We start from the raw sequence: 21,620 nt of genomic DNA, 5'->3' as shown, positions 1-21,620 counted from the left end.
CTGCAGGATCCAGGGACCATTCGTGTGGTTGGAATTGACGACTGAGTCGATCCGCCACTACATTGTGAATGCCTGCCAGATAAGTGGCTCGTAGGGACATTGAGTGGTTCAAGGCCCAACCCCAAATCTGTGCAGCTTCTTGACAAAGGAGATACGAGCCCGTACCTCCCTGTTTGTTGATGTACCACATGGCAACTGTGTTGCCTGTTTGGATGAGAACAGCCTTGTGTGAAAGGCAGTCCTGGAATGCATGCAGTGCATAACGTATTGCTAGACGTTATACATAAAGTTATACATAAAGAGACATTACCGCACAATGTAAATTAATTTATTTCTGTAAAGATTCTATTATTCATGTCTATTGCTTCTCTTCTTCCTTCCCCAGTTTCAACAACCCTGTTATATTGTAACTTTTGCTTCCTCTGCACTTGTTAAAAGAACAAAGTTATTGCACCCCCCTGTTCTTTGTAAACCGGCATGATATGATTGTATCATGAATGCCGGTATAGAAAAGCTTTAAATAAATAAAATAAATAAAATAAAATTGATTTGATATGTTGCTTCGAGTTTTGTCCAAGTCCCTAGAGTGTGGAGAATGTCTACATGAGCTCCCCATCCCAAGGTGGATGCATCTGTAGTTAAAGTAATCTCTGGGACTGGTTGTTGGAAAGGTAGGCCTTTGCACAGGTTGTCTTTGTTGTCCACCAAAGTAGAGATGATCTTAGTTGGTGGGTCACTTGAATTGGATAGTGGAGTGGTTGAATGGCTTGGATCCATTGTGACCTTAAAGTCCATTGGGTAACTCGCATGGCTAGCCTTGCCATAGGAGAAACATGAACTGTGGAGGCCATGTGACCTAGCAGTATCAGAAACTGATGAGCTGTGGTTTGTTTCTGTAAGGAAATGGACTTTGCTAGTAGAATGAGGGCCTCTGCCCGTTCTATAGGTAGAACGGCCTTTGCTAGATTTGTGTTCAACTCTGCTCCTATGAATTGAAGTAGATGAGTTGGAGTGAGATGGGATTTTTGATAATTGATGAGAAAACCCATGGAGTGAAGTAGAGCAATTGTCCAGTTGAGAGAAGTTATTGCTCCTTTTTGAGATGGACTCTTTATGAGCCAGTCGTCTAGATATGGAAAAACATGGACACCTTCCTTGTGCAAGTGTCCTGCTATTACTGCTAGACATTTGGTGAAGACTCTGGGAGCAGACGCCAGTCCAAATGGTAGAACCCTGTATTGGAAATGTTGATGGCCTACCGTGAAGTGCAGGTACTTGCGATGAGGAGGGTATATTGGAATGTGAGCATAAGCATCTTGAAGATCCAGAGAACAAAGCCAATCCCTTGCTTGAAGAAGTGGAAGCATGGTGCCTAGAGAAACCATTCTGAACTTTTCTTTCTTTAGAAATTTGTTGAGATTTCTGAGGTCTAGGATGGGACGTAGGCCTCCGGTTTTCTATGGAATGAGGAAGTATCGGGAGTAGAATCCTCTGCCCTTCTGTGTCCGGGGCACTGGTTGAATGGCCTTGGATCTCAGAAGGTTGGATAATTCTGTTTGTAATTGATGAAGTTGAGAGTTTTGTTGTTGGCAGTATGTTGGTGGAAATTCTGGAGGAATTGAAGTGAAATTTAGTTTGTAATCTTGAGTGATTATGGAAAGAACCCATTGATCTGAGGTTATGTTTTGCCAATTTGTGTGAAAATGGGATATTATTCCTCCCACTGGAAGATATGGCTTGGGATTGCAAGGTTGAATCTGTTCTCTGGTGTTGTCCTCAAAAGCCTGTTGCAGGCCCTGTCTGTGCAGGAGGTTGTGGACGGGCAGGTCTGGATTGTCTGGCTTGAGATCGCTGTGTTGGCCTGCTACATCTACCCCTAGTTGTTGGTTGGTAGTATCTGCATGGCCTGTAGTAAGAACGCCGTACATCCCTACGTGGAGGACGACGAGAAGGTTGATTAGCAGGTTCTTGAGGGGTTTGAGACAGTTGTTTTAGTGTCTCAGTGTGATCTTTGAGTTGTTGTACAGCCTCTTGAATTTTATCTCCGAAGAGATTGTCACCAAGACAGGGAAGGTCAACCAGTTTATCTTGTACCTCAAGCTTGAGGTCCGATGCCTTGAGCCAGGCCCATCGGCGAGCAGTGATTCCTGCTGCTGCTGTTCTTGAACCAGTTTCGAAGTTATCATAAACTGCTCTCACTTCGGTTTTCCTGCCTCCAGACCTTTTGATATAATTGCTTGAGCAGGCTCTTGGAATTGAGTGGGTAAGGAAGTGATGAATTGTTCCATCTCTTTCAGAGGTTTCTCTGGTGTTGAGTGATATAGAGTTGATATGCAGAGATTTTTGTGCTCAGCATGGAACTCTGGTAAATCTTCTTACCCATTGTGTCCAGGAACCTGTGCTCCCTGCCTAGTGGGATGGAGGAATGTGGGCGCACACGTTTAGATTTCTTCTGCGCTGATTCCACAACGACAGACTGGTGTGGCAATTGTTGTTTGTGGTACCCTGTAGCTGGTTGAACTATGTAGGTAGTTTCTACTCTTTTGTTTACTGCAAGAGTAGAAGCTGGGTGTTCCCAAATTCTTTTCTGAAGGTCCAGTAAAACTTCATGGTCAGGTACTGCTAGTACCTGTTTGGGTGGATCCACAAATTGTAATACTTCAAGAATTTGTGCTCTTGTGTCTTCCTCTGCTGTCAATTTAAATGGAATGGAGTCAGACATAGTTTGTATAAAGGATGAAAAGGAAAGATCTTCTGGGGGTGATTTCTTTCTTCGATCAGGAGAAGAAGGATTAGACATGAATTCTTCTGAGGAAAATTGAGAGGGTTCATCATCCCAGGACTCTTCTGAATCTTCTCTGTAAGGTGTTTGAGTTGCTGGTGCTGGTGGGACATGAAGTCCTGAAGGTCCAGGCTGTGAGTCATCGATGAAAATATCAGTAGATGTTGTTCTTGTTGTAATAGGTGGCAAGTTGTCGATGACATTCTGGTACCTTTGTAAGAGGCGCCGGTAAAAAGCCTCATCCTGTATTTCTGGTGGTTGATCAGGTGGTGGCAGGGTTGCTGTCGTTGGGATCATCGGTGGAATTTGGGATAACATCGATGTAGATTGTGTTTGTAGCCTCGGTGTGGTTGTTATGAAACCAGTCGAGGATTTCGGAAGCAAAGATGGTATTGTCATCAGTGTTATCACCGGCATCGATGCTGGAGGAAAAAACATCGGCATCGATACTGACGGCATCAATATTGAGGGTGGAGGTATCGGCATCGATGTTAGAGTCATCGGCATCGATGCTGGGGGCATCAGCATCGATGCTGGAGGTATCGGCATCGATACGGAGGGTATCGGCATCGACCTGGAGGTCGGCATCGACAGGCCTGTCAGAACTTGCTGCTCTTGTAGAGCTTGTAAAACAGCTTGTCTAATAAGTGTAGACAATTCTGGCTGTGCTATAGGTGAAGACACCGATGGTGTACGCGGTGGCGGTGCTGCGATGTCTATCAATGACGTCGTAGGCCCAGCCACCAGCGTTTCTTGATTTTTAGGCCGCTTCGGCATCGATTCGTCCAGGGACACCTATGCGGACGATGATGGACGTCGATGTCGATGGCAATGTTTAGTTTTTTGACGCTTTGCCGACTTCGTGGAGATCACAGACGATGGCGAGGACGGACGATCACCGGATTCATCCGGACGCGGTTTTTTGAGTAAGACCCTTTTTGTTGCTCCAGCCGGAGACGACCTCGGTGCTTTCGAGGGAGAAGGGATTAGCTGAAGAGAAAATAGGTGTTCCATCTTCTCTTGCCTGGCCTTTCGTCCTTTTACCGTCATCTCTGCACATTTGGCGCATGTACTGACATCGTGTTTTTCCCCGAGGCACAGTACACACTCCAAATGCGGATCGGTGATAGACATATTTCGGTTGCAGACTGGGCATTTTTTGAAGCCCGTCGCCATTTTTGAATCGACGGCCGTCGATGAACGAGCGTGTGTGTGTGAGAAAAAATTTTCGTCCGAAAATTTGTTTAAAAGTACGGTACTCACCAGCCGGCGAGGTAGAGATTTCCTATGACAGAGAATACTATCAATAGTTGACTTATTCAGTCAAAGAGAGAGATTTCCAAACGCTAGGCTATCGGTCCGCGGTGCGAACGGCAGTGCAGAAAAGTGAAGACTGAAGAGAGACACCTGTGGCAGAGAATATCATAGCATGCTGGGCATGCTCAGTGGCCTCACAGGGCCAGTCAAAAGTTTCTAGAAACTTTGACAGAAAGGTTTCCCGCCTGGGCTCCGTTCCGTGACGTCACCCATATGTGAGGACTAGCATCCTGCTTGTCCTGGGATAAATGTTGGCTCCGCCACTTTTTTAAATGCATAATTTCCTTGTGCACCCTTACGAATGTATGTCGTAGGTTTCTAAAATAGCATTTATGTGAGTATATGCTATTTACACACACATATGATTCTTACATGCACAACCTTTGAAAATTCAGCTTATATTGTGATGGCTAAATGAAAGTTATCATTTAATACATATCTTTAAATAAATGTATGAAATCGATCCTTAGATATTGGATTTATTTTGTACACAGCAAATTACATAAAAACGTCTTAGTGGATGAAAGAATCCTTCTGTCTCCTCTAATCCCGCTACTTTACCTGTTAGTCAATAAAGGAAGCTGTAGTATCTCTCTGTCCTCCAGTTTTCATTTTGCTAGTGGTGCCATCTAGTGGACGAAAAGAAACAGTTTCTGCATCTCTTGATGTTAAAGAGCAGACAGTGAAGCATTTGTAAGTGCCACTTTAAGGTGTTGGTGACTTTGGTAAACAACCAAAGTTTTTATTTTGTGCTTTAAGAGATCTTCAGAACACCATAGTAGTATTACAGTGGTGCTGAAAAAGGGCCTTTAAAGATATAGGAACTGTGCAGCACATTTAACATTTAGGGGTGCATTTTGAAAAAGTTCCATGGAGTTTGTATGCAAATAAATAGCATTTATGCGTGTATATGCTATTTATATGTGCATGCTATTTTATAAACCTTGAGAATATGCGTATAATGTTAACAGAGAAATCTGCAGCGTTCCAAAGCAGGGTTCATTAGTACATACATGCACACGTTGCTATTTTGTAAGCACCTACATTACTGAACTTGTCCGACTACTTTTTCCCCTGCTAATTTGCTCGTGCAATTGAAATTGGACTTGTCTTTTGACTGCAGCTTTTGGGTAGGAGATCTGGGTGAAATGCTGGTAGGGGGTTCAGGGTGAAGTGCTGGAGTGTCTAGGTGGACTGGTGAAGGTCCGAGTGAAATGGTGGAGTGAGTGGTGATTATAAGAATACTTGCAAGTATTTTCAGAATGGTGTACTTTATAACAATGCTTTTCAGGGCATACCTAGCATGTCAGACTGTCAGGATATTCACAATGAATATACATGAGATAGATTTGCCTGCAATGGAGGTACTGCATTCAAATCTATCTCATGCATATTCATTGTGGATATCCTGAAAACCTGAATAGCTAGATGTGTCTTGAGGACTGGGTTGAGGACCCTTGTTTTATAAAAGACCTGGCTCCACATTTAATTCTGGATTATTGAGAGTGAATTGTTACAATTATTATGTGCATAAAAGATACACACATATTTTTCTTGTAAATGGGTAGAGAACGTATACATGTTCCTACATTACAAATATATGTGTGTGGTACAAGTGCAGAAATATGTGGTATTTTATAAAATGTGTGGCTCCCACAAAACAGTTTATAAAATACTAGCATAAATCTCCACATGTTCACTTATGCACCAAATTGGGCTACAGAAATGAAAATTGTCTTCCATGGAGAGAATCTATTTGAATTTGCAAGAAAAAATAAGAGCTGGAAATCATTCCTGCTGCATTCCTTTGAGCCAGTATACTTTTCCTACATGGTCCTTTTCACAGTAGTTATATATACGCTTAAGATAGTCCAGTGTATAAATCAGAAAAATAATTATTTTATTAATTTCTCAAGAAATTACAGATATGGTAAGTTTTGCTGCCTTCTATGGAGCTGTACAATGGCAAACATACAGTTAGTAAGAAAGACCAATATATATTCAACTCATATTAGCAGGAAAACTAGTACTTTACTGAGTACAAGAATAAAGTTATATAAAAGAAACCCTGTATGGGTTTGGTTTTGAAGTGACCTCTTGCTCATATGCACTAAAGTTTAGCCATTGACCCATAAACATTCATAAATCTTGTAAAACCATTTTGCCTGTAAAGCTCAAAGTGTGTGGAGAACTCCCTGAATTCAACATTTTAAATAAAGGACATAAACAGAGTTCAGCAGTCTTGGTCCTTGCAGCAGAGAGAAACCAAGCAGACTACAAAATGGTATGAGTGATTCTAGCTGGCAGGAAGGCCATTTCATGATAATTAGCATCCTGCTGGGAAACGCTGAGGGTCTTTAATCTCTGATTAACAGCCCTGCATCTCATTATTACCATTTCAAATCTCCCACCAGACGTTTTAAATTAAAATAAAAGTTAACCAAATAATTATTTTAATTTAAAAATTCCTTTAGAACCCTTAGAATGCACATATTGCTTACATCAGTCCTTGCCAGCAAAATAATGAATCACTAAAATCAATTCAGTGTTGAGAGTTAGCCAAACAGAATGCAGGATTCTTGCTTAAGAATTCAAGGCTGCTCCTTCACAGGGGTATAATATTAATCACGCTGATATTTAACTAGTCAGTAGGGATCAGCAGCGGGTTTTTTTGTTTCAGTTTTAGTGGGCACTAAAAATGAAACAAACAAACAAACAAACTGAAGAGGGAAAAAATAACCAAGGAAAGGAAAAACGATACAAATTTGTTTTGGCTGCACACCCTTTACTATTCAAGCTAACGGCCATTTAGTGATCATAGGGATCCAGAGAAGGAAGTCGGTTCTGCTCGGATTCTGTTTTCATCCTAGCACTGGATGTCTTCATTCCAGTTGAAACTGAAGTGCAGAACTTAGAACATATTTCTGTCTATTATTATTCAGTGCCTTATTGGAGAATCAGAAAGAAGCAGCGCAGTTTTGAAATGGCAGCTACTTATGTCCATAAAGTGCAGAGTGAGGCCTGCGAATTTCTTTTCAAAAAGTGCCACAGTGCAAACATAGGAAGCCGACAACAAACACGGAACAAGAAACCACGAGAGGCGGCAGAACACGGCAACATCACATACTGTACATTGGAGGGCAAGAGAACTTTCAGAGTTAAAATTAATAACTTAGGTGGTTAAAAGCCTTTATTATTTTTAAATTACAAAATAAACATTGCTGAAAAAGACCAATAGAACTTTTGCTGTTGCTGTTGCTGCAATCATGCATTTACTGCACTAACTTGGGTTTTCACTTAATTGTTCATTATTTCACAATGTAAATTAGGCACATACACACATATAGGCATTCACAAATTAGATCATCTTTATCATGTACAGTATTGATAAAATAGAAAAGATACTTATTTGATATCAATATAGTTATGCTGATTGCATCTTGAAATAAAGAAGCTGATAATAGCTTCATACCTCTTTAAATATTGGCATTTTAAGCAAAACTATGTTTTCAACCAGCAAATCTGAACTGAACCATTAGCATTAATACAAGCATCTGCAGTTGATGTAGCTGAGGCATGATAGCTTGAAATAACAGCTAATTAAAAACTAGATTCATCATTTTAAATTACTAAAGAGAAAATACAATTTGAAATACTAAAAATTAAACAAAGTATTTACAAAAAAAACCCCCTGCTTTATGAAACAAAAGGATACAAGTTTGATAAAAGTACAAGTATTCAATCAGACAGGACAGCAAACTTCGTAAGAGATTCTTACAAGCTGGAGTTTGTGCTCATTAATAACATATGCAAATTCACATCAGCAGGAGTCTATAAATAAACAGCAGCTCCTACTTCTGGAGAGCAGCCTGCTGTTACAGATTTCTGTCTAAATTCCATTTGACAGTTCTTGTTCAGTTTTGAGTTTATTGTGTATACACAGCCTTGTCAGCTGCCTCTATCTTCAATTAAAGGCAGATGTTAGTAAGTGCCGGACTTGTGGCCGATCAGGTACTATTGATCTCCCGAAGCCAAAACGGGCTAGGAAACCCCTGCACCCCTAGCTGCAGTCCCCGGTCTGTATGATACATTGCTGATGAGGTGGCATTTCTCACCCCCTTCACTGTCACTGCAGAATTTTGCAGCTAATGCGGTGAGGGTGCTGCTGAGGAGCGGGGGGGGCATATTATTTGAAATTTAGAAGGGTGAGCATTGGAAAATAAGTTACAGGTCCCTGTTGTCCTTTCGTTGGAAAAGCACCAGCTGTTGCTCCAGCTTCTGTTTCTGAAAAACTTGCTTTGCCTCCAGCTGTCTTTGGTTTGCTTCGTTGTCTGCCAGATGATCTAAGTATTGGATTTTCTGTTTTTTCTTCATGGAAAAGAAGAAATACGTGTCAAAATCCATAGCAACATACAAATAAAGACTTAGATTTTTCAGTTTAAAATGACATATTTATAATGCTTTTTGCCCTGAACTCTTTGACAGAACTACATTAACTAGCACTCATGCAAAAAATATAAATTGCTATCTCAATTGGACTTATTTGGTATTACAGGTTGTGAGAAAGACATCAAATAGATTTTTTCATCGCTTTGTCTAGGAAACCCTCTTATTTTTGTAAGACGGTCACATGTATAAGCTACTGTTATCAGAGATGATCATGCATTTTCAGCGAACACTACTGCTTTTTGAGGATGTGCAGTCATTTTTTTCCATTTTGGTTATTCACTTTTTCGCCTGTTTTTCAAACATTTCATTTTTTTTTCCTGATTTTTTTTTGGGGTTGTTTTGGAAAATAGCATGCACTATGCGCAACTAGGGCCTGATTTAAAAAACATTTACATGCTTAAAATTGTGTTTTGCACATGTAAATGTATTTTACCCGTGTAAGTGGCTTTTGAAAATTGCTACAATATAAGTTACATTTACAAGTGTAAATCCTTTTGAAAGTTACCCTTAGGGCCAGATTTTATAACATGCGTGCGGGCGTAGATTTGTGCGCGCAACCTGGCGTGCACAAATCTACGCCCGATTTTATAACATGCGCACGCAGCCGCGTGCATGTTATAAAATCCAGGGTCGGCATGCGCAAGGGGGTGCACACCGAGCCCTAGGGGAGCCCCGATGGCCTTCCCCATTCCCTCTGCTCCTCCCCACCTTCCCCTCCCTTCCCCTATCTAACCCGCCCCCCAGCCCTACCTAAATCCCCCCTACCTTTGTCCGGCGCGTGATCACCCGTTACAGTCACCGTGCCGGAGTCCTCGGTCCCGCCCCTGTCCCCGCCCCTTCCCGCCCCTTTTTCAAAGCCCCGGGACATATGCGCGTCCCGGGGCTTGTACGCGTCGCTGAGCCTATGCAAAATAGGCTTGGGACAGGCAGGGGCACTTTCTCGGGGTTATGCACATAAGTTAGTGTTTGCACTACTCAAAACAGTGCTCACTTTTTACCAAAATGAATAATCCAAACATCTTTGGAATGAGCCAATTTTTGATTCAGATGACCTGAACCGAATCAAAAATTGGCTCATTTGGATCAATTTCCCCATTTGGATTATCTGAAGATACATCCCTACAGTTTTTCTCTTCCTACTCCCCTGTATTTATTTCTGGCTGAGGGGCTGTGTGAAACTTCTAGAAGGTATAGAAGAAATGAGTCCATGATATTGTATCCAATTGGGAACTAAACTGATTTGCTGAGGGTAGCACAATGGTTGAGGGAATACTTAAACCCATATGACAGGAATTTCCTGTCCCATAGCTTATGGATGGACAGTGATAGGGGCAGCATAAATTTACTTAGATTTGCATTGGCGAGAAGGCCTATGTGGCAGAAGTCCCAAAATTTTAAAGTGAAGAGTACCATCGCTTTAAAGTAAACTACCGTATTTTTCGCTCCATAAGACGCACTTTTTTTCCCCCAAAGGTGGGGGGAAAATGTATGTGCGTCTTATGGAGCGAATATAAAAAAAAAACCAAACAAAAATCTAACAAACACCCCCCCCCCGACTCCCCCAAGACCTGCCGACTTAATTTCCTACAACCCCCCCCCCCCAAGACCTGACAAATTAATTTCCTGCAACCCCCCACCCTCCTGACCCCCCCAAGACCTGCCAAACGTCCCTGGTGGTCCAGCGGGGGTCCGGGAATGATCTCCTGGGCGTGGGCCGTCGGCTGCCAGTAAACAAAATGGCGCCGACGGCCCTATGCCCTCACTATGTCACTGAGACCGATCGCTGCTATTGGTCGGTCTCAGTGACATAGTGAGGGCATAGGGCCGTCGGCGCCATTTTGTTTACTGGCAGCCGACGGCCCTATGCCCTCACTATGTCACTGAGACCGATCGCTGCTATTGGTCGGTCTCAGTGACATAGTGAGGGCATAGGGCCGTCGGCTGCCAGTAAACAAAATGGCGCCGACGGCCCTATGCCCTTACTATGTCACTGAGACCGACCAATAGCAGCGGTCGGTCTCAGTGACATAGTGAGGGCATAGGGCCGTCGGCGCCATTTTGTTTACTGGCAGCCGACGGCTCACGCCCAGGCGCTCGTTCCCGGACCGCTCCTGGACCCCCAGGGACGTTTGGCAGGTCTTGGGGGGGTCAGGAGGGTGGGGGGTTGCAGGAAATTAATTCGGCAGGTCTTGGGGGGGTCAGGGGGGTGGAGGTTGTTAATTTAAAGGGTTGGGATGGGGGGGGGGGTTTGGGGGTTCCCACAGAAAGAAAAATTTTCTGATCTGGGGAGTGGACCGAAATGGCCCTCCCCAGACCCGAAAACAAAATGGGGAGAAAAAAAAAACTATGCACTCCCCTAATTTGCTCCATAAGACGCCCAGACGCAGAGCCGGTTTAGCACAATTTATTTTTTTTTAATTTTCCCCCTCTGAATCCTAAGTGCGTCTTATGGTCAGGTGCGTCTTATGGAGCGAAAAATACGGTATATAAAGCAGTAAGAAAAATAGGGATGTTAATGACTTTCTTTGGTTTGTCTATCAAATAAGCTCTCTGGGAGGGAGGGGGGCTCGGAAGTGATAAATGAGATTTGTTATTCATGCCAGTTATGCTTTCTGGAATATATAATTTCCATGATAATGTTGTTATTGTGAATAAAATGTTTATGTTTTAATGATGCAATAAAAAGTAAATAGAAAAAAAAAATAAGCTCTCTAAAAATCTTGCTAGCATCAATACTGGAAAAATAAAACAAAATATCTCTGATACCAGCCCACAAATTTGTACTATTGTGTACTTGATCCTTGCTAAGAATTTATTGTACTGCACAGATAGGTATTAGAGAAACTTAGCTTTAATTCTTATACAAAATATTGATACATCTATCAACAACCTAAACAAAAGACCCATGGGTTTGATCACTCTGACGTGACCTGATAGCATAGTGAAATATTGTGAGAGGATTGTTTCATGTTCTTTGTATAGATCTCAAAGCAAGAAAATGTCCTGATCCTATGCTGAGGATGCACAGCAAACTTTTCAACTTGTAAATTTGATTCCAGTCTTAAGTAACAACTTACAAGCTAATCTTCCGTGTTTGAGAGTCTTTACTCCCATTGGTCTTTTGGTCAACTGAGTTACCAGTATTACGGGAGGAAGATGCTATGGCAGAACTAGAAGAAAAACTCAAATTCCCACCAACACTGGTGGAACGAGTTTTGAATGCATCATCTGAAAAAAAAGACAATATAATGTCAATCACAGGATCCAAACAGATACCAGCACCACAATGAACAGAATTAAAGCGATCTTCAAAGTCAAAGATTTTGCCTTTTTTTTTTTTGTTTATTTAAATATTTAGGATAAAATGGTGGCACACAAGTTGTCAAGCCAGGTAGGAACATTTTCCACAACATCAAAAGCTTTATTTAGCAATGTTATTTTCCATAAGCACAAACTGAAAGCCAGATTTTAAAAGGTGCGCTTGCGCATCCATGTGCGCGTGGTTCCCGGCGGCACACGTGGACATGCCGGTTCCATAGCACGCGCGCACAAATAACCACCCTCTCCATCATCCCCTGCCCAAAATAGAAAGAAATAAAAAGATGTAATAGAAAAAAAAACAATCAGAGGGAAAGATAGGAAAATTAGGCACTCACTTGGGAAATAGTCTTCCAAGTACTGTACGGCTAGACCAAGAAAAATACAATTATTACTTGGTACAATTTTGAGACATATAATGTAAGTTACATGCTAATAAAGAGCTATGAAACCCTCTTCTGCTGACAAGTGTAGTGTCCAGAAACAGGGGGGTCTCAAATAAAAAAGCAGGCAGCGCTGATTGCTCCATATGATCATCAGGATTAGAATTAAAACAACCAAAAAACTCCAAGTGAGTGTCTTCAGTCCATCAGTAGCTGAAGCAGGACTGAGGAAAAGCAGGAGAAAGAACCCAGACACTTTCAGTGACCGAAGACTGGTTTTCATGGGGAAATCACTGCCACTTACCGACAAACGGCAGCAAAGCGCTCTTTCCTACTCCAGGGACAGAATTGCATCCAGAAATTTTACTGAAAGACAATAATAATTTGGGGCACTTTAAGGAGGTGTACATGTAGATTGGCTTGGGATATATTTATTTATTATTTCTTTAAAGGCTTTTATATACCGATGTTCATGTAATAGTACATATCGCCTCGGTTTACAGAGAACTAAAGTTAGGATTACAGTGAACACAAGCATTTAAAACAAGTTTACCAAGAGATTGTGTATCTGCAAATGGTAAGAAAGGGCATGTATGTCTCGGAGAGCTGCTGAGGACCACTTTTTTTCAGCTGATGCCACTGCCCAATCAGGTGGCCAAAAAATAGAACATAATTTTATGTCAGCAAGTCCAACAAGGGACATTATTTCAAAAGTATTCATGTACTTTGCACCTTGCATGAACCCAGCTGACTTTCAAACACAAGGTACCCATGTTGAAGACTGACTTAGTATGCACTTATACATATGGGTGAACATTTAAGCAGCATTGAAAGACGGTGTAAAATACATGCATTAACACATGCCTAATTCGCATATACATTTTTTGAAATTTAAATGTATGTGCACAATTCCTAGTCATGCCCCTAAAAAGCCTCCAAACACCTCTTTTTAATAAGGCTGCGGGTATACGTGGTGTGAAAGCAGACATGTTCTTTCAAGCAACTTAAAATCCACTAGCATGAATTCTGTAAATCTACCCTGGTAACTCCTAACTGTATGCACACGACAGATTCCAAATAAGGGCCTGATGCACTGAGGCTTTTCTCCCGTTCTATATCTATGAAAAAAAACTTATTGGCTCAGGCCTTTTAAAATTTACCACTACATGTATTTTCTGCAATTTCGAAACTAAATCTTAACCCACTAACCATCTCCCTCCTCCCTTTGGCTTCTAAACTACTTAAATGTACTGTTCACTGCTGCTGTCTTGACTTTCTTTCATCTCAAGCCATTCTTGAGCCACTCCAGTCTGGATTTTGTCCTCTATATTCCACAGAAACAGCCCTTGCCAAAGTCTCCAATGACCTGTTTGTGGCTAAAACCAAAGGCCTTTACTTAGTCACTATCCTCCTTGACCTATCTGCTGCTTTCATACTGATGATCCTCTGGCCTCACTTGATTCTCTGTCTTGGTTCTCTTCTTACCTCTCCCATCACACTTTTAATGTTCCCTCTGGCAGATCCTCCTCTACTGCCATCCCATTACCAATTGGTGTGTCTCAGGGTTCTGTCCTGAGCCCCTTCTCTTTTCTCTCTATACTAATTCCCTTGATGCTCTGATTTCCTCTTATGGCTTTCAATACCAAACTTTTTTGCTGATGATTTTCAGATTTACCTCTCTACACCAGAAATTTCATCTGGAATCCAGTCCCAGCTCTCAGTTTGCTTGTCTGACATTGTTGCCTGGATGTCCCACCACCACCTTAAACTCAACATAGCCAAGATAGAGCTCCTTATTTTTCCCCCAAACCCATTTCCCCTCTTTCTCCTTTCTCTGTTTCTGTGGATAACACTGTAATCCTCCCTGTCTCCTTTAGCCCATTACCTTGGCGTCATCTTTGGCTCTTCTCTGTCTTTCTCTACACATATTGAAAACACTGCTAAAAGATGTTATTTCTTTCTCTATAACATCAATAAAATCCATCCCTTTCTTTCTGAACACACTAACACTTTCAACACCTCCCACTTAGACTATTGCAAAGGTCTCCCAATGAGCCATCTCTTTCCATTACAATCCATCCATAATTTAGCTGCGCGACTTATCGTTTGCCAAAGTTACTACACCCATATAACCCCTCTTCTTAAGTTACTACTTTGCTTCCTATTCGTTCCCACATACAGTTCAAGCTCCTCACTACCTCTCCTCTCTGATCTCTCTTGACACCCCTCCTTGTGTACTCTGCTCATCAAGTAAGTCACTCCTATTTATGCCCTTCTCCTCTACTTCAAATTCCCAACTCTGTGCTTTCCACCTGGCTGTGCCATATGTTTAGAATAGACTTCCTGAGCTGGTGGATCATGCTCCCTCTCTTACCTTATTTAAATCCCATCTGAAAATCCACCTTTTTCAGGCTGCTTTTAAATCTTAACCCCTGATTTTCCCATTTATAACTTAATTCATTTTTAACCATTTTCTGAATAAATGAAATTCCCAAAGTTCTACTGAGCAGGGACTGTGTCTTATATGTTTTTGTATAGCACTGCGTATGTTGAGTAGAGCTAAAGTGTTGCGCTGGTGGTGGACCCTTGGCACGAGGTGAGGTTGACACTACCCGTAGGGCAAGCCACAAGAGTCCCCACCGTCGGGAGGTGGAGCAGACTAGGAGACGGAGGCCGACTGGAGCTTTGCCAATACCAGCCCACGTTCCCCGCAGGTTGAGCCCTTGGATGCTGGGGCCGGCTGGTCTTAGGCAAGCCTCCATCAGATGACTCCCAGTGGATGTTGTAGCAGGTAGCCAGGAAACAACAGAGCTATCAGAGGGACCGAAGCAGGTCCGGATGAGGCAGAGATCCAGAGACCCGGGTGCCAAGGACGGGCCAGGAACAAGAATGGGTGACACCCGGGTAGTAGAAGGCCGGAGCCTGAGAGGGCCAAGTCCTCTCAGGCTTGAAGGCGTAGTCAGGAACAGGCTGGAGTCGGGGCAGGCAGCAGAACTAGTCAAGGTGCAGAGTTTCAACAAAGCAAGGGTCAAAACCAGAAGTCATTCCAGAGAGTAGTTCCAACAAAGCAAGGGTCAAAGCCAGTAGTCAGTCCAGAGTGTGGTTCCAACAAAGCAAGGGTCAAAGCCAATAGTCAGTCCTGAGCGTAGTTCCAACGAAGCAAGGGTCAAAGCCAGTAATCAGTCCTGAGCGTAGTTCCAACGAAGCAACGGTCAAAGCCAGTAGTCAGTCCTGAGCGTAGTTCCAATGAAGCAGGGTCAAAGCCAGATGTCAGTCCTGAGCAAGGGTAAGGAGTGAGCAGGAACAAAGTCAGGAACAAGGACCAGGAATGAAATCAGGAACAGGAACCAGGAACGAAGACAGGAACAGGAACCAGGAACGAAGTCAGGAACTAGGATGAGTAATGAGTACACGACAAGCGTGGAGACCTGTTGCCAAGGCAAGGAATGAGTGGCGGGCCCTGCCTTAAGTAGCAGCCCCTTTAAATGCCGGCAAGGTGCGCACATGCGCCTAGGAGAAGCAGGATGCTGGACAATGGTGACTCCCCGCGCACATATGGGGAGACCTGCCGGGAGCCGGGGAGGTCTGCAGAGGAGCCAGGAACGGCAGACGAGGCAACAGGGGTGTGGGAGTACAGACGGCTGCCTACTGCTGCCAGTGAGGACGGGCCGAGTCTAGGAGCCAGACGCTGAAGGTAAGTAGGCCCAGTTGCTGGCCTGCCGTGGGCGGGACACGCAACAGTACTCTCCCCTTTACATTCCCATCTTGGAGGCCTGGGTTTGCCTGGATGGGCATGATGAAATTGGAGGAGAAGTCCCTTATCCAAGATATTGCTTGCAGGTTCCCAGGAATTCTCCTTGGGACTGTAGCCTTCCCAGGAGAGAAGGTACTCCCAACGGTGGCCTCTTCTTTGTACATCGAGGACTTCACAAACTTGATACGTGGTATCGGTTTCAGAAGCAACCTGGGAAAGCTCAGGAGTCCTGCATGAGGGCCAAGAGAGTACCAATGGTTTGAGCAAGGAGACATGAAATGAATTGTTATTCCTAAGGTTGGTGGCAGATGGAGCTGGTATATGACTGGCCCAATATGCTGAGTGACCGGGAATGGACTAATAAATCTAGGCGCAAATCTCTGTGAGGGAAGCTTAAGTTGGATGTATTGGGTATTTAACCAAACCTTTTGGCCTGGCTGGAACTCTAGAGCCGGTTGACGATGAGCATCCATGGATTTCTTGGCTCGTGCCGTGGCCTGGTGCAGATGAAGATTAGTCTGGGTCCAAAGCACCTAGAGGGCGTCTGCCATGGCCTGGGCTACTGGTGAAGGTACTGAGAGAGGAATCGGTAACGGGAGCCGGGGTTGTCTGCCATATATGAGGGAAAATGGAGAGACTCCAGGAGCCACTGCAATGTGAGAGTTATGGGAGAATTTCACCCAAGGAAGTAATTCCACCCAGTTGTCTTGTTGGTCATTGGAATAGGCACGGAGGAAACTCTTGAGTGAGCGGTTCATCCGCTCAGCCTGGCCATTGGCCTGGGGATGGTAGGCTGTAGTCAAGCTGATGGTAATCCCAAACTTCTTGCATAGGGCATGCCAATAGCGGGCAACAAACTGAGGGCCCCTATCAGAGGCAATATCCATGGGCAGGCCGTGCAAGCAAAAGACATGCAAAAAGAAGCTCCGGGGCCGATGGTAAGGCAGGCAAAGGAACAAAATGAGCCATTTTGGAGAATCGGTCCACAATGACCCAGATGACCATATTCCCCTTGGAAGCTGGAAGGTCCACCACAAAGTCTGTGGATAAGTGGGTCCACAGTTCTTCGGGTGCAGGCAGTGGTTGGAGGAGCCCCCAGGGTCGAACTACTGGTGGCTTCTGTTGGGCACATGTTGGACAAGAGTCCATGTAGGCACAGGTATTGGAAGTCATGGTGGGCCACCAGCAGTAGCGTTGGAGGAGTGACAGAGTTCGGGCATGTCCTGGATGACTGGCTAATTTGGAGTTGTGCGCCCAGCGCAAGACCTTCTCTCGGAGTCGGCAAGGTACCACAGTCTTCCCGGCTGGAACCGTGATGGTGGCAGACAAACAGATGCGAGCGGGATCTATTGACACGGCTCGTCTTGGGTGTCTTCAAGCTCAAAGGAGCGGGATAAGGTGTCCGCTCAGAGGTTATTCTCTGCCGGATGATAGCAGAGCTCAAAGTTAAATAAGGAGAAGAATAATGCCCAGTGGTCCTGGCAAGCGTTGAGACGCTGGGCATGTCTGAAGAGCTCAAGGTTTTTATGATCAGTAAAGATCGTGAATTTGAACTGAGCGCCCTCCAACCAGGGATGCCACTATTTGAGGGCGAGCTTGATAGCGAGCAGTTCCCTATCCTCTATGCTGAAATTTTGTTCAGCAGGGGAGAACTTGCAGGAGTAGAATGAGCATGGATGGAGGACTTCTTGGGTCAAGTGCTGATTCAGAACCGCCCCAGCCTCTATAGCAGAGGTGTACATTTCCACAATGAAGGGGTGGTTCGGATCCGGATGGTGCAGGCAAGGGCCTGAAAGGAAGGCATCCTTTAGGCTCTGGAAGACAGCGAGGGCTTCAAGAGACCAATTCTTGGTGTTGCTGCCTTTACGGGTCATGTCCGTGAGGGGTGCTGCCAATAGGGAGTAGTTTGCTATGAAGTGGCGATAGTAGTTGGAGAATCCTAGGAATCTTTGGAGCGCCTGAAGGCCCACAGGACGGGTCCAGTCTTGGATGCCCTTTAACTTGCTGGGATCCATCGTGAAACCTCGTTGGGAGATGATATAGCCTAGGAAAGGCAAGCTTGATCTTTCAAAAAGGCATTTATTGAGCTTGGCAAACAAGTGGTTCTCCCGTAGGTGCTGGAGTACCATGCTGATGTCGGCACGATGAGTGGTCAGATCCTTTGAAAAGATGAGGATGTCATCTAAATACGCGATGACCTTAGTATACAGGAGGTCGCAGAAGATTTCATTTATCATGCGTTGGAATACCTCAGGGGCATTACAAAGTCCAAATAGCATTACGAGATATTCGTAATGTCCATCCTTGGTACTGATTGCTGTTTTCAAGACATCTTCAGGACGTATGTGGACCAAGTTATAAGTGCCTCACAGATCCAACTTGGTGAAAATGGTGGCGCCCTGGAGGTGATCAAACAGCTCTGTGATTAACGGCAAAGGGTACCTGTGTTTGCGGGCAAATACATTTAAGATGCGGTAATCAATACATGGTCTTAGACACCCATCTTTCTTCGTGACAAAGGAAAAGCCCGTGCCTGTGGGCGAAGTAGAGGGACAGATGAAACTAGCCAGGTTCTCTTGGATATACTCTGACATTGCTCGGGTTTCGGGCACAGACAGAGGGTAGGTCCTACCCCTAGGAGGCGTAGTGCCGAGCAGCAACTCGATGGGACAATCAAACATGCAAAGAGGCGGAAGGATGTCTGCCTTCTGCTTAGAAAATACATCCTCAGAGTCAGCATATGAAGGAGGAAGACTAGAAGCAGTCACCGTAAGGGGAATCGCGGGAGAAGGTGTCACCCTCTTGAGGCACATCTGATGACAGGCTGGGCTCCATTTGGCAAGCCGTAAGGTTTCCAGTCAAACTGGGGGGAGTGGCGCTGGAGCCACGGTAATCCCAGGACCACTGGATGGATGGATTTTCACTAGAATGAAGAGTTCAACCTCCTCTTCATGTGGAGCTTTGGTGAGGAGACGGACGGATTCCGTCACTTGGGAGATCCTTCCGGGTAGTGGTTCATCATGAATGGAGGCAATACATAGCAGTGTCTCAATTGTGCGAGTGGAAATGCCTAGGAGGTGCATCAGGTCCTTGATGATGAAATTCCCACCTGCTCCTGAGTCAATCAGAGACAAGGCTGGGAAAGAGCGAGAGTCCCAGGTCAGGGTGACTGGCAGTGTCAATTGAGAGGCCAGAGTAGTAGTGCCCAAGTTCAAGACCCCAACTGAACTTAGGCCTGGGAGTTTCCCGGACGAACAGGACAGGAGGCGGTGGCCCGAAGCCCCACAGAACAGGCACAGACCTGAATGCCTCCGTCTGAGGCATTCCTCCGAGGACAGATGCCCTTGGCCCAGCTGCATGGGTTCTTCCGCTTTGGTAGATGGTGGGGGTCCACTGGGGGTGGATCCTGCTGCTGGTGGAGAACGGGAACACTCCGCAGTGGGATGTCGGGGTGTCCGAATTTCTCGGCGACACTCCTGGAGGCGGTGGTCAATGCGGCTTGCAAGATCGATAAGGTCCTCAAGGGAGGACAGTAGCTCACGGGCTGCGAGCTCATCCTTAAGTTGGGATGACAAACCGTCCAAATAAATGGCTCGGAGGCAGTCCTCTTGCCAAGCCAATTCTGTGGCAAGAGTTCGGAACTTGATAGTATATTCGTTGAGAGCTCGTTGACCTTGCCGCAAATGTAGGAGACTGGAACTAGCTACAGCCTGCCTCCCCGAGTCGTCGAATGTCCGACGAAAGACGATCACGAAATGTCACAGCTCTTGGAGGAGAGAGTCTGAACGATCCCACAAGGGAGATGCCCATGCCAGCACCTTGCCTTCCAAATGTGAAAGAATGAAGGTAACCTTAGTAAGCTCATTCTGGAAGATGGAAGGCTGCAGAGCGAACTGCATATAGCACTGGTTAATAAACCCTCTGCAGAGTCTGGGATCCCAATAGAAACAGGGTGGAGCGGGTAGGACCAACACAGCCCTGGAGGGTGAGGGTGAAGGCTGAGGGCTGGCCGGTGCGGACGTCTGTGCTGTAAGACCAGCGTGTGTATCTATCTGGACATGGAGGTGCTCAATGGAGGAGGCCAGCGCCTCTAGGAACCGCTTCTGTTCCTGGATCTTCACAGTCTTGGCAACCTGTTGTGCTGGTGGTAGACCCTTGGCCCAAGGTGGGGTTGACGCTACCTGTAGGGCAAGCCGCACGGGTCCCCACCATTGGGAGGTGGAGCAGACTAGGAGACAGAGGCCAACTGGAACTTCGCCAATACCAGCCCACTTTCCCCACAGGTTGAGCCCTTAGGAGCCGGGGCTGGCTGGTCTTATATGTTTTTGTATAGCACTGCGTATGTTGAGTAGAGTTAAAGTGCTGCACTGGTGGTGGACCCTTGGCCCAAGGTGAGGTTGATGCTACCCGTAGGGCAAGCCGCACGGGTCCCCACTGTCAGGAGGTGGAGCAGACTAGGAGACAGAGGCCAACTGGAACTTCGCCAATACCAGCCCAATTTCCCCGCAGGTTGAGCCCTTGGGTGCCAGGGCCGGCTGGTCTTAGGCGGGCCTCTGTCAGACCACTCCCAGTGGATGTTGTAGCAGGTAGCCAGGAACAAGCAGAGGTATCGGAGGGACCAAAGAAGGTCCGGACGAGGCAGAGATCCAGAGACCCGGGCACCAAGGATGGGCCAGGAACAAGAACGGGTGACGGCCGGGTAGTAGAAGGCCGGAGCCTGAGAGGGCCAAGTCCAGGGAGATACCAAAGGTGTAGTCGGGAGCAGGCTAGATTCGGGGCAGGTGGTAGAGCTAGTCAAGGTGCAGAGTTCCAACAAAGCAAGGGTCAAAGCCTTTACTCAGTCCAGAGCGTAGTTTCAATGAAGCAAGGGTCAAAGCCAGTAGTCAGTCCTGAGGGTAGTTCCAACGAAGCAAGGGTCAAAGCCAGTAGTCAGTCCTGAGCGTAGTTCCAACCATGCATGGTCAAAGCCAGTATTCAGTTCAAGCAAGGCTATTGAGTAACCAGGAACAGAATTAGGAACAAGGACCAGGAACGAAGTCAGGACAAGAAACAGGAATGAAGACAGGAACAGGAACCAGGAATGAAGTCAGGAACTAGGATGAGCAACAAGCACACGACAAGCATGGAGACCTGTTGCCAAGGCAAGCAACGAGTGGCGGGCCCTGTTTTAAGTAGCAGGGCCCGATGATGTCATTATCCGGGGCCGCAGCTTAGTTTCCTGCCATGGCCCCTTTAAATCCCAGCAAGGCGCACGCACCTAGGAGAAGAGGACACTGGACAGCGGTGTCTCCCCGCGGCACACGTGAGGAGACCCGCCGGGAGCCAGGGAGGTCCACAGAGGAGCCAGGAACAGCCAAGGAGACAATGGGGGCAGGGGAGCGCAGACGGCTGCCTACTGCCGCCAGTGAGGACGAGCTGGGTCCAGGAGCCAGGCGCCGGAGGAAAATAGGCCTAGTTGCGGGCCTGCCGCGGCCGGGACACACAACATAGAGGAGTGTTATGTAGTAGTAGTACTAGTAGTAGTGAAAGGGAGATGATTCTTCCAGAAAAAGAACATGATAGGAAAGAATACAACCTTTGGAAAGAATGGTAAATTCCTCCTTCCCTCTGGTAAAAA

At 45.5% G+C, this 21,620-nt stretch overlaps 1 protein-coding gene across 4 annotated transcripts in view; it reads right to left on the bottom strand.

The window, feature by feature from the left end:
• Window positions 1-7,445: 7,445 nt before the first annotated feature.
• The window catches only part of PPP4R4 (protein phosphatase 4 regulatory subunit 4), a 553,487-nt gene continuing 539,312 nt past the window's right edge, over window positions 7,446-21,620 (bottom strand). For 2 of the 4 annotated variants that reach the window (XM_029597867.1, XM_029597869.1), the window contains 4 exons: window positions 12,554-12,615; window positions 12,205-12,234; window positions 11,626-11,776; window positions 7,446-8,467 (listed from right to left, as the gene is read on the bottom strand). In XM_029597867.1, coding sequence (XP_029453727.1) covers window positions 8,443-8,467; window positions 11,626-11,776; window positions 12,205-12,234; window positions 12,554-12,615 — 268 coding nt within the window. In that variant the 3' untranslated portion in view covers window positions 7,446-8,442. The remainder of the gene's footprint in view (window positions 8,468-11,625; window positions 11,777-12,204; window positions 12,235-12,553; window positions 12,616-21,620) is intronic. The other 2 variants (XM_029597868.1, XM_029597870.1) reach the window with 1 other exon arrangement.

Source organism: Rhinatrema bivittatum, chromosome 4 (assembly GCF_901001135.1).
Source record: "Rhinatrema bivittatum chromosome 4, aRhiBiv1.1, whole genome shotgun sequence".
In the NCBI taxonomy this organism is placed as follows: domain Eukaryota; kingdom Metazoa; phylum Chordata; class Amphibia; order Gymnophiona; family Rhinatrematidae; genus Rhinatrema; species Rhinatrema bivittatum.
The sequence above is the reverse complement of the archived record's forward strand: the minus strand, read 5'-3'. Positions and strand labels throughout refer to the sequence as shown.